We start from the raw sequence: 18,180 nt of genomic DNA, 5'->3' as shown, positions 1-18,180 counted from the left end.
AATGTATCAATCCCTGGAGCATCGATCCTGCTGTAGTGTAGATATAGCTTAGGGTTTTGCTTACTTGAGTGTTGCTCTTGGGCTCCTAGCCAGTTGTCCACATGGTCCTCTGTGTCACACCGTGTGGGTGCCCTGAGCTACAAGAAATCTGTGCCCATGTCCTGACACCACCTGCACCAACGAGGGACAAGAGGAGTCCTGACCTTTCAAAGGACTCACACTCTCTATGGTAACACTGGTCTGTTAAAGGAGCAACTCCAAAGAGGAATATGAGGGAATGTGCTAGGGAGCGCAGTCCAGAACTACCTGATATCCTTCCTGCTGAGATAAGCCCCACTGTCACCAAAGGTGCCCTGTTGCTAGGAAGTAACAGGGGCCTTCAAAGGCTGCAAACTCACAGAGCTGTATCCCTCCCCTCTCACCATTTGTTCCATGCGAGGGAGAGTCTCATGTCACTCTGATACACCGTGTCAGGATGTAAATGAAATAGTGAAACCATTTTTTTCTTGCTCATTAACATCCGTTCCCTTGTTTCCACTAACAGAGAAGAAGTCTGAGAATCCAGTCGCAAGCCCAGGTAAGAAACCATCTCCTCCCCCGCCACATCTGAGAGCTCTGAATTCCTCCCAGTGCATTTGCATGGTAGAAGAACGGGCAGTTTGACAGGGAACTGCACAGCTTTAAGGTGGAATGAATAGAAAAACACGTCTGTTCCCAGAGTGGGGACAGAATATACCTGCAGACTTTCACATTACAGAGCCTGTGCCTGGCTAAGGGACAGGGAGATTGAGAGGTACAACGTAGTGGGCGGAGCATAGGACTGGGAACCAGGAGTTTTCACGTCTATTTCTAGCTCTAATGCTGATTCCCTACGTGGCCTTGATCAAGACACTTCACTTTCCTGTGCCTCAGCTTCTCTGTTTGTAAAATGGGGGTGATAATACTAATGGTGTTAAAGCACTTTGAGGATCGATAAATGTACATAATTGCGAATAATAATAATAGATTGTTGTTTATTTTCAGATCGAAGATAGGTTAGAAAAATGACTAAGTAAAACTGGTCCCTCCTTACTCCCCAGTTGGGCTACCTGGATGTAGCACAGTCCAAGCTGCTGAATCTACTGACTGAAATATGATCTGACTGATTTTTACTCCTGTTAGCCATGCAGAGCTCTGTGTTGGTGAGGATAATACCTTTTAATGGGATAACTTCTGCTGGTGAGAGAGACGAGCTTTTGAGCTTACACACAGCTCTCCTTCAGGTCTGAGAAAGGTACTCACAGGGTATGTCTACACAGCAAAGAAAGACCCATGGCTGGTGCATGCCAGCCAACTCAGGCTTGGGCTCGGGCTGCGGGGCTGTTTCATTGCAGTGTAGACTTCTGGGCTGTGGCTGGAGCCTGAACTCTGGGACCCTCCCATCCCACTTGGTCCTAGAGCCTGGACTCCAGCCCAAGCCCAGAAATCCACACAGCAAATGAAACAGTCCCTTAGCCCAAGCCCTGCAAGCCTGAGTCGACTAGCATGGGCCAGCTGCGGGTTTTTCTTTGCTGTGTAGACATACCCACGGTGTCACAACTACATACAAGGTGGAACCAATTGTTTAGCATAAGTAGTTAACACACATTTCAAAAAAGCTAGTGGTGAGGCTTTACCACCACCCCCAGCCTTTCCCCCTACTTTCCCCCTTACGACTGGAGAGGTGTTAACTGGCCACTTCACCTTGAGTGGTCCTTTGAAATATGTGTAAACTACTTATGCTAAAGTTGGGGTTCTCAAACTTCATTACACCACAACCCCCTTCGGATAACAAAAATTACTACACGACCCCAGGACAGGGGACCAAAGTCCGAGCCCACCCAAGCCCTGCCGCCCCGGGACTGGGGAGCAAAGCTAAAGGGCTTCAGCCACAGACAGTGGGACTCGCACTTTGGCCCCGAGTGGTAGGGCTTGGGCTTTGGCCCTGGCCCTCGGCCCCAGCAAGTCTAATGCCAGCCTTGGCGACCCCATTGAAATGGGGTTGCGACGCACGTTGGGGTCCCGACCCACAGTTTGAGAACTGTGCTAAACACTGTTTCACCTTGTATTTAGCTGTGACTCTGAGTACATTTCCCAGATCTGAGGGCAAGTCTACACTACAAAATTAAGTCAACCTAAATTACGTTGACGTACAGCCACTGCGGTAACTGAATTGGTTTTACATGTCCACACTACACTTCTTGTGGCAGCAGTGTGCGGCCTCACCAGGAATGCTTGCACCGATTTAACTGTCAGCGTGGGGCATTGTGGGATGGCTTCTGAAAGGTAGCAACAGTCGATGTAAGCAACGCAGTATCTACACTGACACTGCATCCACCTAACTACATCGAGCTAAGCACTACGTTTCTGGTGGAGGTGGAGTTATTAAGTCCGTGTAGTGGGAGAGTTACATTGTGGGAGCTGCCTTACGTCAACCTAACTGTAGTGTAGGCCAGGCCTGAGTGAAGAAGAGCTTTGTGTAAGCTCAGAAGCTTTTGTCATACCAACAGCAGTTGGTCCATTAAAAGCTATTACCTCACCCACCTCGTCACTTTAATATCCTGAGACCAACACGGCTACAACAGCACTGCATACAGAGCTCATACAGCTTTGGTAAAGGGAGTCAGATGCTACTGAGGCTTGTGCAGAATTGTTAGCATCAGCAGAATTGTTAACAAAGTTCCCACTGCAGAATCTTTAGTGTGAGGGGTACGGAGGCAGACTGCTCAACTGCACTTTGATGGTCAGGGTTACTGGTGATGATGCACAAGATGAAAAGAACCCAGCTTGACTCTCAGGAACCAGGCTGAGTTGGTAGTGCTGATAGATAAAGTAGCCATCCTGTTCCCTGAGCACATTTGATGTGGAGTCAGATACACAGTAAAACATGTAGTCCCATGTCCCATTTTTATGCAGACGCTTTCCAAAGTATGCTTCAAGGATGGCTAGGTTATTATGCCATTGAAACAGGGCAGCACTGTTTTGTGAATAGGGCACTGGACTGAGTCAGGAGACCTGGGTTCTCTTCCACCAACCTGCTGTGTGACTTTAGGCAGGTCTTAACCTCCCTGCACCCCCCGTTTCCCCTCCCATTCTTTGTTTTGTCTGTCTATACTGTAAGCTCTTCAAAGCATGGACTATCTTTTACTATGTGTATATACAGTGCTTAATACAATGGGGTCTTGATGTCAGTGAAGGCCTCTAGGAGCTGTCATAATACAAATAATAAATAATAATAATCCTTATAAGACAAATCAATTCCTGAATGCAAACCTAAGGCAACGGACCTTCTCGGGGCGTGACAATCACATCATAACAACCAAAGAATTCATAGCTGACCTTACAGAACCCCCAGCTACTCTCTCCCTGTCTGTCTGGTTATGGGAGGTTTTCTTTTCAGCCATAGCTCCTTAGGGCCAGATCCTCAGCTGGGGTAAACTGTCATAGCTCCATTGACTTTAATGGATATGTGACAATTTACACAAGTTGAGGGCCTGGCCCTAAATTTTTGGTTTTCTTAAATAAAAGATCAGATTCTGGCACATACGACTGCAGCCACCATGGGAGCGTAGTGGCTTAGCAAACAAACTCAGTTCAATCTCTGATGAGCACTCACTCTCTTCCTTTTTGTATGCAGTGGTGTCATAGCCATGACAGACATAGTGGAGAGGCTTGGAGACTGAAATCCCCTCCCCCTGAGAGATGGGCTCCTCAAGTTCAGTGCTGGGGGACACTGGCAGAGGGTGTAGTAGGGGAAGTTTGCTCAGCCCAGGCTATCCCAAGACTGTGGATGGAGATCTTTATTCTCTCCATGGCTGCCAATCTGGTGCCCTTCGCCAGTGCTAAATACATTTGCTCTCCCCATGGCACAGAGACTGGGGGAACCAGGATGGTCAGCCTCCTTCCCTCCTCAGGCTGGGTGTTCTGTCAGCCCCCTGGAGGATAACATTGTGTATGACCAGACAGGAGTCAGCTCTGGATCCATCTTTGTCATCTTCCACCTGCCGCATGACAAGAGGGAGAGGAAATCACCAAAGCAAAGGGGATTGAGAGGATTAAGTCATTACCATTCTCCTGCCTTTCCACTGGGTGTCACCCTCATCCCAAACATTGCTCACCACTCAGCACCTCCAGCTGGGTTTGGAGATTGCTGATCTCGGTTCACACCCCTTCTGTGATAAAGGGAAACTCTGTCACTTGTAACCTGGTGTTGGTTTTTCAATTGTTTCTTTATGTTCTCTCAGTTGCATTTCTTCTTCACTCACCCTTTCTTTCACTTCTTCCTGAGCAGTTGTCTGCTACCAGTCTGACAGGGACGAGCTCCGGCGCCGCATTATTCAATGGCTTGAGGCTGAGATCATCCCAGATGGCTGGTTCTCAAAGGGCAGTAACTACAGCGAAGTCCTGGACAAGTATTTCAAGGTAAAGAGGGCTGGGGCGGCCCTAGAGATGAGCCCTTGTTTCCTGCCCTACGCTGTTATGCAGTGCTGCTGGCACTTTTCAGTGATAGCCAGGTGGCTATAGTAAGTGAAGCCCCTGCAGTGTGGGTAGGGCCAGAGTGTCTGGGGCGGTTCTTATGTAATACAAAGAGTGACCAAGTACAGGCCCAGAGCTGCCTGCAGCAGCACCTCCCGCCTCCCCCTTCCCCTCCCCCCCTGCCCACACACACACAGGCAGCTGCCCCCCCTCTTCCGGTAGGTGGGGGTGGGGAACTGCAGAGGGAAAACTGAGGAAAAGGGAGAGGAAGATGTAAGTGCTGAGCCTTCAGAGACAAGAAACGCAGCAGGGAGGGGCAAGTGGAAGTGAGGCACAGGGAAGAGGTTGGGGGTGGTCCTAGCCCTTTGCCCCAATTCAGATTGGGGTGGGAGGCATGTGGGGGCTTTTCCTTGGGAGCCCAATCTCAAAGGATAAAGCCCCTGATGCGGCAAGAGACTCAGCTCAAATCCCAGCCAGGAAGAGAGAGAATAGCCTCTTACACTTCGCAGCCTTTTCATTCAGCGCCTTCCTTGGAGTCAGTAAACTCCCGTCCCTCCCTCCTTCCCTCCCCTTGTGTAACTGGCAGATCCCACACTCCCTGCTTGCTTCTGCCACCATCAGCACATCGCCCCCTCCCCATCCTGCCGTGGCCCAGAGCCTGCGGGGAGCTGGGGACCAGATGGTTTAAATAAGGAGGTGTTGACAGTGAGAGATTAATGGCACCTGGCAGGAGTTAGCTCTGAAATTTGCCATGGCGATGGGACCCCCTGGTGGCACCCGAGAAGCCAGCCTCTTTGCTCCCTCCCTGCCCCAAGCTCTCAGCCTTTATAGTCGTTAACACTGGTGCCTTTTATGGAAGCCCTCCAGTGATTCACTGCCTCAGGCTCACCCTTGGGCACCTGCCGTCGCCCCAAATGATGGGGTGACCTGCAGGATAGAGCTACGCAATCCCTCCCCCCCACAAACACACCGCCCCCAGCTCCCTCCTCAAAGGGCCGCCCTGTGCCACAGGCTGTGATGTATTATCCAGAGCCAGCCATGTGCTCACTCCGCTGATGTCAGCACTCCCCTTGCTATGAGCCCAATGAAAACCCGTGTCTGCAGCACAGAGGCAAACCAGCTCCTGCTCACTTGATTGAGCATCTCACAGTTTCCTCTTTCCTTTGTCCGCTGATTCCAGCCTCAGGCTGGGGAATGCTCCCGTGACAAAGCCATAGCCTTTCTCAGCAGGAAAGCAAAAGCTAACACCCCTTGCCCCCAGTTTATCCTGGGCATTTAATGGCATCCACCAGGTAACACCCATTCCCCAGGGGCTTTACAATATTTTGGGATGAAATTTAGTCCGTGTGAGAACTGTGGACTAACAGGGCTGATGTGAGTGAGGCATAATAAATGGTGGCGGAGATTGTGCAAATATTCCTACATAGCTTGACAAATACATCTCAACCCTGACCTGTAGGAATTCTGCTGTAGCCATGGGAACCTCACCCAGTATTGGCCAATGCCCCTCACTCCTGCCCTGCAGCCCCCCAGGCTATCCCAGTCCTGGGCTCCCCACACAGCTCTGCCAATGCCCCTCACTCCTGCCCTGCAGCCCCCCCACCACCCAGGATATCCCAGTCCTGGGCTCCCCACACAGCTCTGCCAATGCCCTTCACTGCTGCTCTGCAGTTGTTCTTCCTCCCCACCCCCTGCTATCCCAGTCCTGGGTTCCCCACACTGCTCAGCCAGTGCACCTCAGTCCTGCCCTGCAGCACCACCTCTTCGTCCACCGTGGATACTGCAACTCATTTTTGCTGAATTCAGTAGCAGGGAGTGTCAGAGGCAACTCGTTTCCTCTTCTCTTTCAGTAGTGGTCAGCAGTTAGGGGGCTCAGCCATTTCCCTTATGAGACCCTGTCTTGTGAGATTCATTAGTGTGACTCAGGTATGGGACATGAGCCACCAAGGGCTAGACCTGCAAAGGGATTTGTGTCAAGTGCTATTAGGCCTCTTGATCCCATTCAGGGACCTCAGGGCAGCAGGGGGACATGCAGTGCTGGACAAAGCAGACTTCACTGAACCTGATTCTGTGGAAACTGTGGCCCTCCTTGTAAACAATGTTGGGGGACATGTGGTGTTCAGAGCCCATGGAACTAGAGACACATTAGCAGGACCGTTATGCACTGGCTGCAGAGAGGATAATAATTTTCCCTGCCCTACCACTTTTCATCCGGGGGTCTCAAAGCAATCTACAGGCACTGATGAATGGAGCCTCAGGACACCAGAGGGAACTAAGACACAAGGAGTGGAAGTGTCTTGACCCAGCCACACAGCAAAATTTCTCCAGCACCCCTTATAGCATTCAGTAAACAGGATTCTTTTCTCCCACCTCTGCATTGCAACCGCCTGAGTTGGGAAGGGACACAGCAGCTGCTGAAAAGTGCACTGCAACACTATGCACCAGTTTAGGATAGGAAGTGAAAAGGAATCCTGAAACTGCAGAAGGAATGTATGAAGGTAGAGTGTAAGTATTCTCCTTGGAATTTAGCTAGGACACCGTGGCTAAACACTCCACTCTTAAGTGACATGGGACCTTCATGGCCAAATGTGGCTACTGTGAAAATATCTGTTCTTTTTCTTTAAATCAGTAGCTGGAAGACAGGCACATGGGGGCCGAGGATGGTTCTAGGCAGAAACTCTGCAGTGAAGCAGAGGGAGACAGAGCAGCTTGAGGGATAATACTCGTTTCCTTATTCTAATGAAGTCTCTTGTTCAGAGTTAGCAGAAAGTGACTCTTCCTGTGATTCTTTGCCATTAGCACATGACAGTCAAGACCCTGGTTTTACACCTGTCTGAAAGTTTGCACCAACCCAGCACCGCTAAAACATAATTGGTCTATTTTATGCCAGAAAATGTATGGAAGCTAAGGGCCACCTGGAACAAAGGGAGGAAATGATGTGATCATGCTGCGGCTATAAAGCAAGCAGCCAGAGGTGAATGAGAATCAGTGTGGACCAGCGGCCAGTGCAGAGGAGTGGGAATCATTCTCACTGCGTTCTCATCCCAGCTCTAACACCAACTCTCTGGGTGGCATAGATAAGTCACTTCCTATCTACAAGCCTCGGTTTCCTTTTCTGCAGAATACGGGGGAATGATACCTGCCCCACAAAAAAGTTGGGATTTGAAGATGCAAAGTGCTACACAGTGCTAAGTATTCGCAAATAGAGCTGGGTGAAAGTTTTTGGACTTCTAGTTTATTTGATGAAAATTATAGTTTGGGGTGACCAAAACTATTCAGAAATTTTACCCAAATAGTTTCAGCCATTGACAAAATGGCCAGAGGAGGAGGAAGAGGAAGAGATGGTGCTGCAGCTGCTGGCACTTCCGCTTTCTTTCCTTCTCTCCCTTTCCATCCCCTTCTTACCCCCACCCTATAACCTTTAGCCCAGTGAGAAGGGCACTCACTTGGGATGTGGGAGACCCAGGTGTGAATCCCGGCAGGAGAGCAGACCCGAAAGGGGTTTGTCAATTCACCGGAAATTCCAAACCATTTCTGATTCAGTTCAGCCCACACCAAACGTTGTTTTTCCAATTTATTGGCATTGCCACTGAGCCAAAGAATCGGTCATTCACCCAGCTCCATTTGCAAGTGTGTGTGGAAAAGGGAAAGGAATGGGAATAGGACAATGCCTCAGCCCTCTTGTGTCTATCTTCTCACCTCTATAGAGCTTCGATGGTGGGGATTCTCGCCTGGACTCGAATGAGTTCCTGAAGTTTGTGGAACAGAATGAAACTGCTATTAACATCACCACCTATGTGGACCAAGAGACCAACAAGCTACTCAGGTAACCTGGGGCAGGGAGGCAAGCGGGAGGGGCAGCAGACGTGAAGGGAGAGCTAGCTGCCAATCATTAGTCAAACAACCATTGGGAAGTGACACTCAAAATGGCAAGAGAATTCACACCAACCTCAAGTATCAGAGGGGTAGCCATGTTAGTCTGTATCTACAAAAACAACGAGGAGTCTGGTGGCACCTTAAAGACTAACAGATTTATTTGTGCATAAGCTTTTGTGGGTAAAAAACCCACTTCATCAGATGCATGGAGTGAAAATTACAGATACAGGCATAAATAAACTGGCACATGAAGAGATGGGAGTTACCTCACAAGTGGAGAACCAGTGTTGACAAGGCCAATTCAGTCAGGGTGGATGTGGTCCACTCCCAATAACTGATGAGGAGGTGTCAATACCAAGAGAGGGAAAATTGCTTCTGTAGTGAGCCAGCCACTCCCAGTCCCTATTCAACCCCAAATTGATGGTGATGGTGTTAAGTCTGCAAATGAATTGTAACTCTGCTGTTTCTCTTTGAAGTCTGTTTTTGAAGTTTTTTTGTTGAAGGATGGCTACTTTTAAATCTGTTATTGAATGTCCAGGGAGATTGAAGTGTTCTCCTACTGGCTTCAACCTCAGTGTCTTGCAAATCCAGTCCTCCTTGCTTTCCAAACTGCCTGAAATAAAACAAAAATCATGTCAGGATTAAGCATTTAACCTGACTTGAAATTTTTTCAACTTTTCAATTCACCATAAATTGAGAAAAACATGTGTTTTCGGTTTGACTCAAAAAGAAACATTTTTTTGATTTTTCAGAGTTGCCAGCAAAATGAAAAGTCCATTCCGGGCCCATCTCTACCTGGGGTGCTGATGGGCGGGAGGAGGGGAGGCAGAAGTTCACAGCAATGCCTTCGTTCTGCAGTGAAACTAACAATAAAATAACATTGATAAGGCTGAGCTGGAGATTTGCTTCTGCTACTAACTTGTTCAGAATAATCCCCCATTCCCTGCCTTCCCCAGCAAAGTAGCAATCGGAGCCTGTTTCTCCTTTCTATATGTGGTAGAGTCTGTTACAACGGTCACTTTGCTGGCCTGGCCCCGAGTCCCAGCGCTTACTGCCCTGCGCTTCCTTGTCCAGATCCCTGCACCGGGAAGAGCAGGGGCCATAGCAGAGGCAGTACCCTGAGCCCCATGCCCATTGTATCTGTTTCCTTTCAGGGGACTCTGTGTGGACGCCCTCATTGAGCTGTCTGATGAGAATGCCGACTGGAAACTCAGCTTCAATGAGTTCCTCAAGTGCCTCAACCCGTCCTTCAACCCACCAGAGAAAAGTATGATCTTCTCCCCTGCACCAGGGAACAGACCGGGGCTCCAGAAAGCAGGGAAAGAATAGAAGGGCTTAGAGCCAGACAGAGAAGGCAGGCACTCTACAGCTCGTCCAATACACCTCACTCCTGCCCTGCAGCCCCTCCTGCTATTCCAGCCCTGGGCTCCCCACACAGCTCTGCCAGTGCCCCTCAGTCCTGCCCTGCAGCTTCCCCTTGTATTAGGGTGTATGGGACGTGGGTTTCAGAAAGGCATGTCAGTGGGGAATGTATGTTTGGGTGATCAAGTAAGGGGTTCAGCAGTGGGGAGATGGGTCATGTGAGGAGAAGTGCATGTCTGAACAATTGAGGAGGCAGGGCACTGGGCAGGTCTCAGTCCAGAGAGAAGCCTTGCCTTGCTCTGGCTTTCAATTACTAGATACCCTCCCTGACCAACTTCCTGTAGCTCACAAGCCATCCGAACCCAATGTAGATTTGCAATTTACATGGAAACGGCTCAGCATTCTAAGGATTAAACATAATCTAGCAGCTGATCTAATTGTCTCACTAGGGAGTATGCTCACCAGTAGGCCAGGAGGGTCTGGGTTCATAGAATCATAGACTTTAAGGTCAGAAGGGACCATTATGATCATCTAGTCTGACCTCCTGCACAGTGAATCTCACCCACCAACCAGGGCCGGCTCTAGGATTTTTGCCACCCGAAGCAAAAAAATTTTTGGCTGCCCCCGCTTTTTTTTCATGCTTCCCCCCCCCCCCACCCCTTCCCCAAATCCCCGGCTCTGCCTCCTCCCCCAGGCTTGCCGGATTTCCACCCCCCCCCCCCCATTGCTTCGTGCGGCTCCCCACACACACAACCCCCCGCCCTAGCTCACCTCCGCTCCGCCTGCTCCCCTGCACACGCCGCCGCTCCGCTTCTCCCCCCTCCCTCTCAGGCGAGGGAGAGGCAGCGCGTTCAGGGGAGCCGACGGAGCGGAGGTGAGCGAGGGTGGGGGGAGCGCAGGAAGTAACGGGGGGAAGGGGAATAGGAACCGCTCCCCGCCCCAGCTCGCCTCTGCTCCACCCGAGCTGTTTCACGCGCGGCAAGCCTGGGAGGGAGGGGGGAGAAGCGGAGCGGCGGCGGCGCGCTCGGGAGCAGGCGGAGGCGGAGCGGAAGCGAGCGGGGGCACATTTCTAGGGGCGGGATGGCCAGCGCTGGAACGCCGCCCCTAGAAATGTGCCATCCCAAGCACCTGCTTGTTTTGCTGGTGCCTAGAGCCGGCCCTGCCACCAACTCCTGTAACAAACCCCTAACTTATGTCTGAGCTACTGAAGTCCTCAAATCGTGGTTTACAGACTTCAAGTCCTACACAAGGCTTAGTCTCAGTGGTGCTGATACAGCGCAGGCCATGGTGATACTGCTGGCAGAACAGTAAACTGAATTCACTCTTGCCCCGTCCAGTGGAAAGTCAGACATCCCACAAGCACTCCCTGAAAATGCTGTCCATGGTGCTCTTCAACAGAAGATGGGGCTTCATGTCCCAGGGTGGGTGGGAGTGATGAATAGAGGCTGTGACGGCCCCTACAGTCACTGTACTAACTCACAAGTGCTTTGGGGGAAACAAAGAACTCCCAGAATCCAATTGCCTGTATCTGCCCTGTACATCAAAGCCAATTCCCCTTGTTCTTGCTCCTTCTAGAATGTGCCCTTGAAGATGAAACCTATGAAGATGGAGCTGAGACCCAAGTGGAGTGCAACCGCTGTGTCTGTGCCTGTGGGAACTGGGTGTGCACTGCCATGACCTGTGAGGGTAGGTACAACCTGCAAAGGGCTGGGGCAAGTAGGAAGTTACAGAGGAAGTTTTGTCTTCTGGTTTATGCAAGGCACTGGGTTGCTGGGCCTGTGACTTCTATTCCCAGCTCTTCCTCGCAATCACTGTAAGACCTTGGGCAAGTCACTTGCCCTCTATGTGCCTCAGTGTCCCCAGCTTCTGTAAAATAGGGATTATGATGCTGTCCTACTCCAGAGAGAGGTTAGGAGACTTAATTTATGACTGTTAGAGAAGTGCCTTGAGAGCCTTCAAATAAAAGCTCTTACAGAAGGAAAAAGAATTATTATTTGTGTGAAGGGAAGTATCCTTTATAATGAAACTTGACTGATCATCCATCTCTTGTCCCTTGTGGCGTCTCCTCACATCAGTTTCAAGCTCTGAGAGCAGTGCTACAGATGGGGAAGCCCCAGTGGGTTTCTTAATTGGATGCCTTACATCAGGAGGATCAACTCATCTCACAGAGTTCGTTGCGCATTGGAAGCCAGTTGGTCCCCCTGTGTAAGACTTTGGGAAATGCTTTATTCTCTTGATAAACAGCTGGGCTCTCCCTCACAGCGCTGCTCTGCATTCTTCTGGCCTCCCTGCTGCTTCTGAAGGGCCTTTGCATGGAAACAGCACCTCTGTTTCTTAAGAACACATTACCTCTTAAGACTGTCGGTAGCATGGTAGCTCCCACTGAGAGAGATGCCAGCACCATGAACAGATGTGGAGATAGTAATACAGTAACAAGTGTTAACAGAATTACTTCAAAAATTAATTCAGTGCTACACAGTAGAGGCCTCTGAATTGATTCACCCCAATGAGCAGTTTCCTTTTGCCCCTAGTAACAAGAATTCCTGATTCAGAGAAGATGGTGTTTTAGTCCTGATGCTGTTGCTTAGGGAGTTGTGGATCCCATTGTGTTATGAGGCAGGCCCACGCGGTTGGGTGGCTGGGAGAGAGACTGTACCTGCTGCCTGCCCAGTGCTAGCATCAGAGGTGGCTGCAAGACACCCAGCATGGCCACCTAGCATGGGTCGTTGAAGTGGAGGGAGAAAACAAGTAGCTTGCAATGGGCTAACAATTCTCGCCCTTTCTGCCTGTGTCATAGCTGTGGTGGGACCAAAGGCTGCTGTCAGAGGAGTAAGCAGACCAAAGGGGCATGAGAGTCAGGCAGATCTGAATACCAATAAATGAGCAGAAAGCATCTCCATTAAGTGAAATTAAATATCATTGGGCTTCGCTACATTCCCTGAGAGAGGTCCTGAATAAGCAGATGTGCCAATTACATGGAGTGTGTCATGTGTATTTCTATCTGCCCAAGATTTGTTTAGCCAGTGAAGGCGTCAGAACTAGCCACTGGCTCTCTTTTTCAATAATAAGCAGGGAGGGTAGAGCCTAGTTCATTTCTGATGTATTTATCTTTTACTCTTGGGGGAGTTGTATGGATGCACACCTCATGTATCCCAGGATGGGACAGACTCCTCCCTCTTTCCTGACAGCAAAGAAGAAGGGGTCAGAACTCATCAGCTCTCACTTCTCCAGACAAAGCAAGCCCCAGTGAGCCTGAGATCTGTTGTAGCATGACACAGGCTGAACCCACCCTGGCTCTCTCCTGGCCTCCCACCTCTGTATCACCATCTGAGAGCTGTCCTAACACCTGGGATGGCTCTAAACTTCACTTGTGTTTGCAGGGAAGAACCAGAAGGTGCCTGTAGGGGGGCAGCAACCCGAGGAGGAGCTGACTGAGGAGGAGCTGGCCAGATACGTTCAAGAACTGCAAAAGCATCAGGTTAGGACGGAATCCCTTTGTCCAGAATCTGTGTTGGAAATTTCTCCTTGCTAGAGACCTTCTTCTTCTGGATCTCAGATATTTCCTAGCAAAGACGGGGAGTGCACTGGCTCATGGTAGGGGGAATTCCCTATCTCCCTTTGGGATGGTCCCTCCACGGCAGGGGTGAGGCACATTTGATGGAGGTAGTTTGAGGGGTGAGCCTGCTGCTGCCCATGTTGTACTGTCCTATGGAGAAACAGAAGCCTTCAGTCTGCTGGCACCTCTCACCAGCATTAATGTGGAACCGCAGGGCCTCAATCTAATGCTCTCTCTCTCTGCAGGAGACGGCTGAGAAGACCAAGCGAATGAGCACCAAAGAGATGTAAGGGGCCTCCTCACTGGAGGAGCCCAAGGGACAGGCCAGATCCACTGCCCTGTCCTTCAGCGCCGAGCTCAGTATGCACAAGTGTCTGCTACAGTCGCCCAGTCACGGATATTTACGTTGTTTAGCGATGAGGTTTTTGTTTTGTTATTAAAAAAGGAAGCAGGGGAGGGGAGCACAGTCCACCTGGTCGGGGGAGTCACTGCTGGAGGCTGGTGAGGACAGGGGGGAATTACAACAGCCTCCAGAATACCCCTCACAGAGGACGTCTTAAGGCAATGAGCAGGGAATTCTGTGCCAAAAGGAAAACCTGGGGAAGGGGGAGGTAAGTGCTGGGGGGGGGGGCGTTAACCTCCTGGGAATCTTGCAATTTCTAGGGTTTAGTATGCACCCACCTTGGCAGCAGGAACATGTAAGGGAAAGTTCTGTGGCTGAGCATGCATCCTGTGGGGAACAATCAGCCAGGGATGTGGCCTTAGGTCACCACCATCTTCTTGTCTTCCCTGTACCTTTCTGCCTTCTCCCAATCTCCTCCTCTCCTGTTCTCCTTTCTGTCCTTTCCCCATCCTCCCTGTCCACCTGGCACCGTCCTTCCCCCTCCAGCTTCCATGGGACTCACCTCAGGCATCTCCCCTTGGGCTAATTGACTTTACTTGACTCCTGGAGTTCCTAGTGAGCTGCCCAGCATGCTCCTCCCTGCCTGCAGCCAGCCAATCCCTAGCTGCTCCTCCAACGCCTTGTGGGCTCCAAAGTCACACTATTCCCTTTGATGTCCTCCTAGCCCCCTATCTCTCCAGTCCTCTCACAAAGGTGCTACATTACCGTATTTCTCTTATCACACATCCTTTTTTTTTTTTTTTTTTTTTACAACTTTATTTTCTAGGGTAGCAACTGAGCTTTTGTATTTTTAGGCAGTAGCTTTAGATCTTTCAAGAAAGCAAAACGATTGGTTTTGCTGGTTGCTTTTGAAAGTGCTGCGATTCCTGTGCACGGTTTGCATTTGCCTGTATCCAGCACGTACAATCAGAACAGCTTCTAAGTCCAAAGCTTCAGGGCACTTTTCAGCTTGGTGCTGCAGTGTCCCTCACAGTGGACAGGGTATAGTAAATATAAAGGGGGTTCTTTACTGAGGCTGCTGGACGCAGACAGACCTTGTGGGTCTTTCTCTGGCTCTCTAGTTTGCAGACTATCCCATCCTGTGCTGCCAGGTTTTACTGCACGAGGTCTCCCTAAATCACATGAATGCCTGGAAGGGAGCACAGGCTAATACACTAAACAAAGGACAGGGGGACTGTCCAATATTTAGTTTGCTATCTAGCTAGCCCTTTTAATATATCTATCAGCTGCAGCCTGCAATGTGAGTGATCATCTCTCTCCCTCTGTCCAATTCAAGGATAAATCAGCCAGATTGTGTCTGGCCTGTATTCTGAGGTTCCACCTGAATTGGGTTAAGATCAGGGACCTGCGCACGTCCCCCTCTGGCAGCCTTCCAGGCCTGTGTGCTCAGATTAGTCCATCTCTTACCATTGTAGCTTTCCTTTCTGGATCATTTTCTTTTGGCCACTTTTTTTTTTCTCTGAACACTGGGCCTAGTTACAACTGTGATACTCTTTGAGGGAATGGTATTGTGTCAGTGACCTCGTCCCCTCAAGCCCAATGGGTTCTCCTGTTATATTCAACTTTACTTCATATACACACACATACACACCCATTTCCCTGTTCCAGTTATGCCTTGTTGCACATTCCCAGTCATTACACTTAGGCTGAGTCAAGATGATTCTGGCTTCAGTCTTCTCCCTTTGAACGATCACCTCATGCCCGGCACTCCCTAGTGATTACTCAAGCAAACCTCCCATTGGCCTCAGTTAGAGTTAGTTCTGCTTGAGGCAAGATGAGCAAAGTTGAGCTGTAGCCTTCCCTTTATTCAAAGCGCTTTCCAGGCAGAGAAGGGGAAGAGTTAGTTAGTGTAGGGAAAGAAGAAAGCTTGAACTGTGGTACAGTTATCGGCTAGTCTCTTGTACTGTTGTCTTGGTCTTGATATTGCCACTGTCTCTTCATACCATGGACTTCAGAGAGACAGGGCGAGACGCTGATCTCAGTTACACCTGTGTAACTCTAAGGTATCTCCATTGACTTCAGTGCAGTTACTCCAGATTTACACCAGCAGGAGATCAGAATCTGCCCACAGTGCTTCGAGGCTTTGGAATAATAAGACAGTGAGCTGATTCTGCACTCATGTTGGTGTAAATCAGGAGCAATGTCAATGGCATTACATCAGATTTACACTGGAGTAGGTGAGAGGTGAATTAGTCCCTAGAACGCAGGGGGGGACGACACCCAGTTTGAGGGGGGGAAAATGCTACTCTGGGAATTCAGAGTGAAATGATTTTTGTTCCCTCTCCCTCATTAGTGGTATCAGAGGAATTGGTTGGTGAGATGGGAGTACCCGATGGACATGCCCCCTACTCTTCCCACCTACTCTACAAATGGATGTATAGAGCACATTGGGTCTGGAGTCACTGGCACACTGTTTTAATTCTTTGCCTTAGTCTGAAATAGTGAAAGTAGCTCATACCTCCCACCTCCTTTCCTACCACCTTCCAGCTGAGACCACTTGCCCCATTAAAGTGCCTTAGGGAAAATGCAACAACATGCCTTAAAAAGCAAACATTTTCATCAGTGGGAAGAACAGCTTATTTCCCAACCAGTAAGATCCCAAAGTAGGAAGGGTCAGTTGAGGAGCCAAGTATGTGCAGTGGGGGGGGGGGATATCAAACTGTGGCTGAAGGCGTTATGCAGTTTGCGGAGTTTTATGCAACATGGCCTGTGAGAATCCTCCAATGTACTGTAGGTGTGTAGGCTGTGGAGACTACAGGTCCCAGCATGCAATGCAGTCAGGCTGCTCAGGTCAACGTGGAACATTGCATGCTGTGATCTGTAGTCTCAACAGCATGACCCTAATAAAACAGTAGCCACAATCTGCTCCAATTTATGCAAAATATGTGGTACCCCCTGACAAGCCACAAGAGTGACCCTTGGTGAGGCAAAGTCTGGGCATGTGAGATTTCACTGCCACACAGATCAAAGCAGGACAACTGGGGCATAGTTAATTGCTCTCTGTAGAGACAGGGCTGCCTCCTACAGAACCTTTTCATTTCCTTTGTGTTCCCTAAGAAGAAAAATATCATTTAAGATGTAACATGTTGAAAACATTGCTGGTTTCAAGGGCTATTGTACCCAAATGGTGCATGAACATCTCGCAAGTCGAAGGGTGTGGCCCCAGTATGTTATATAAGGAACAGCCCTACCCAGGCTGAGTGGTAAAAAACTGTATCACACAACTGACTTTTCTATCTCGAATTCCTAGGGTGTGATCTGGCCAGTGAGTCAGGAAAATGCCAGTTCTCTGGGATATTCGCTGTAGAGTCTGCAAGGGGCGGGAAAGGCATTTTTTACAAAGGCCAACACAAAATAACCCCTTCTTTCTCTCTCTCTCCCTTGTGTATGTGTGTGAAATTTATCAGTATTCTGTAGGTTTCATTCGTGCACTTATGTTACTTGGTTTTGTATTTTTTGTGGGGAGGGAGTTGGATATAACTGCCAAATAAACAAAACAAAATCATAATGTTTCATTTGTTCCTTTTTTTTTTTTTTTTTTTTAAATAAGACCAAAGTACAATCGGCTTTAGGGTTTCTCAGCTCCCTTGACAGTCCTCACAATCGCTCTTCCTTTCTCAGCAATAAAAATAAGAGTGTTCATTACTTGCACTTGCAGACTGTAACTGCTTTCCAACAAGGCTCAAAGCACTTTACAAGGTGGGTCACTATCATTACCCCATGTTATAAATGGGGAAGCTGAGGAAGGGATTTGCCCACAGTCATGCAGAGAGTCGGGGGTAGAGAAGGGAATAGAACCTAGAAGTCCTGAGTCCGTCACTTGCTCTAATCATTAGTTGCTGCTGCTGCCTCCCAGTCTGCTCCATGCCCCCTTCCCAATCTGCTCGTTCAGTTACTCATGCAATGGAGTCAAAAGAGGAGGCCAGGAAATTTCTCACCATGACGTGTCTGTACGGTACCAAGCATGAGGGGGCCCAGCTGGGATGTGACCACAAGATCCGTATTTAGTAAGGATCCAAGGGTCTCCCTTCTCCATGCGCTGTGGGTGGGTTGGTTGGGCAGAACAAACCCATGGCCAAACGGTGCAGGATTTTTAATCCTAGCACTGACATTGATTCACTGTTGTGTTTGGAGGACAGTACAAAAGACTCCATGCCACTATCGAGCGTTCAGTACCGCACACAGCACAGCTACGTGACCTTGAGAAAGTCACTGCATCGTTCTATGCTGGGGGTGATCAAAGTACCCTACATGCGGGTTGGCGGGATCAATGAATTGATGTTTGTAAAATGCGTATTATTCTCTCCCCCCTTCTCCACGTCGGAGTAGTTCTCCCGGACCTGAGACAGAGCTTTACGTAGCTAGCAGAGTGCACGTACCAGCCCCACCACCCCATCTCACACTTGCAGCTGTCCCGCACAGCAGGGGCCCCGGCAGAAACAGGTTTCATAGCTCCTGAAGCAGGCTCTGACCTGTAAGGGTTTGCGTC

General features: G+C 49.5%; 1 protein-coding gene across 1 annotated transcript in view; it reads left to right on the top strand.

Annotated features, from left to right (window-relative positions):
* The window catches only part of FSTL1 (follistatin like 1), an 80,863-nt gene extending 63,664 nt beyond the window's left edge, over nucleotides 1-17,199 (top strand). Inside the window, exons 5-11 of the mRNA XM_007062067.4 lie at nucleotides 545-577; nucleotides 4,310-4,440; nucleotides 8,202-8,320; nucleotides 9,525-9,637; nucleotides 11,308-11,418; nucleotides 13,113-13,210; nucleotides 13,534-17,199. Of these exons, the coding sequence (XP_007062129.1) occupies nucleotides 545-577; nucleotides 4,310-4,440; nucleotides 8,202-8,320; nucleotides 9,525-9,637; nucleotides 11,308-11,418; nucleotides 13,113-13,210; nucleotides 13,534-13,578 (650 nt within the window). The 3' untranslated portion in view covers nucleotides 13,579-17,199. The remainder of the gene's footprint in view (nucleotides 1-544; nucleotides 578-4,309; nucleotides 4,441-8,201; nucleotides 8,321-9,524; nucleotides 9,638-11,307; nucleotides 11,419-13,112; nucleotides 13,211-13,533) is intronic.
* Nucleotides 17,200-18,180: the final 981 nt, after the last annotated feature.

This window comes from Chelonia mydas, chromosome 1, assembly GCF_015237465.2.
Source record: "Chelonia mydas isolate rCheMyd1 chromosome 1, rCheMyd1.pri.v2, whole genome shotgun sequence".
NCBI lineage: Eukaryota > Metazoa > Chordata > Testudines > Cheloniidae > Chelonia > Chelonia mydas.
This window is presented reverse-complemented; position numbering and strand designations above follow the sequence as displayed.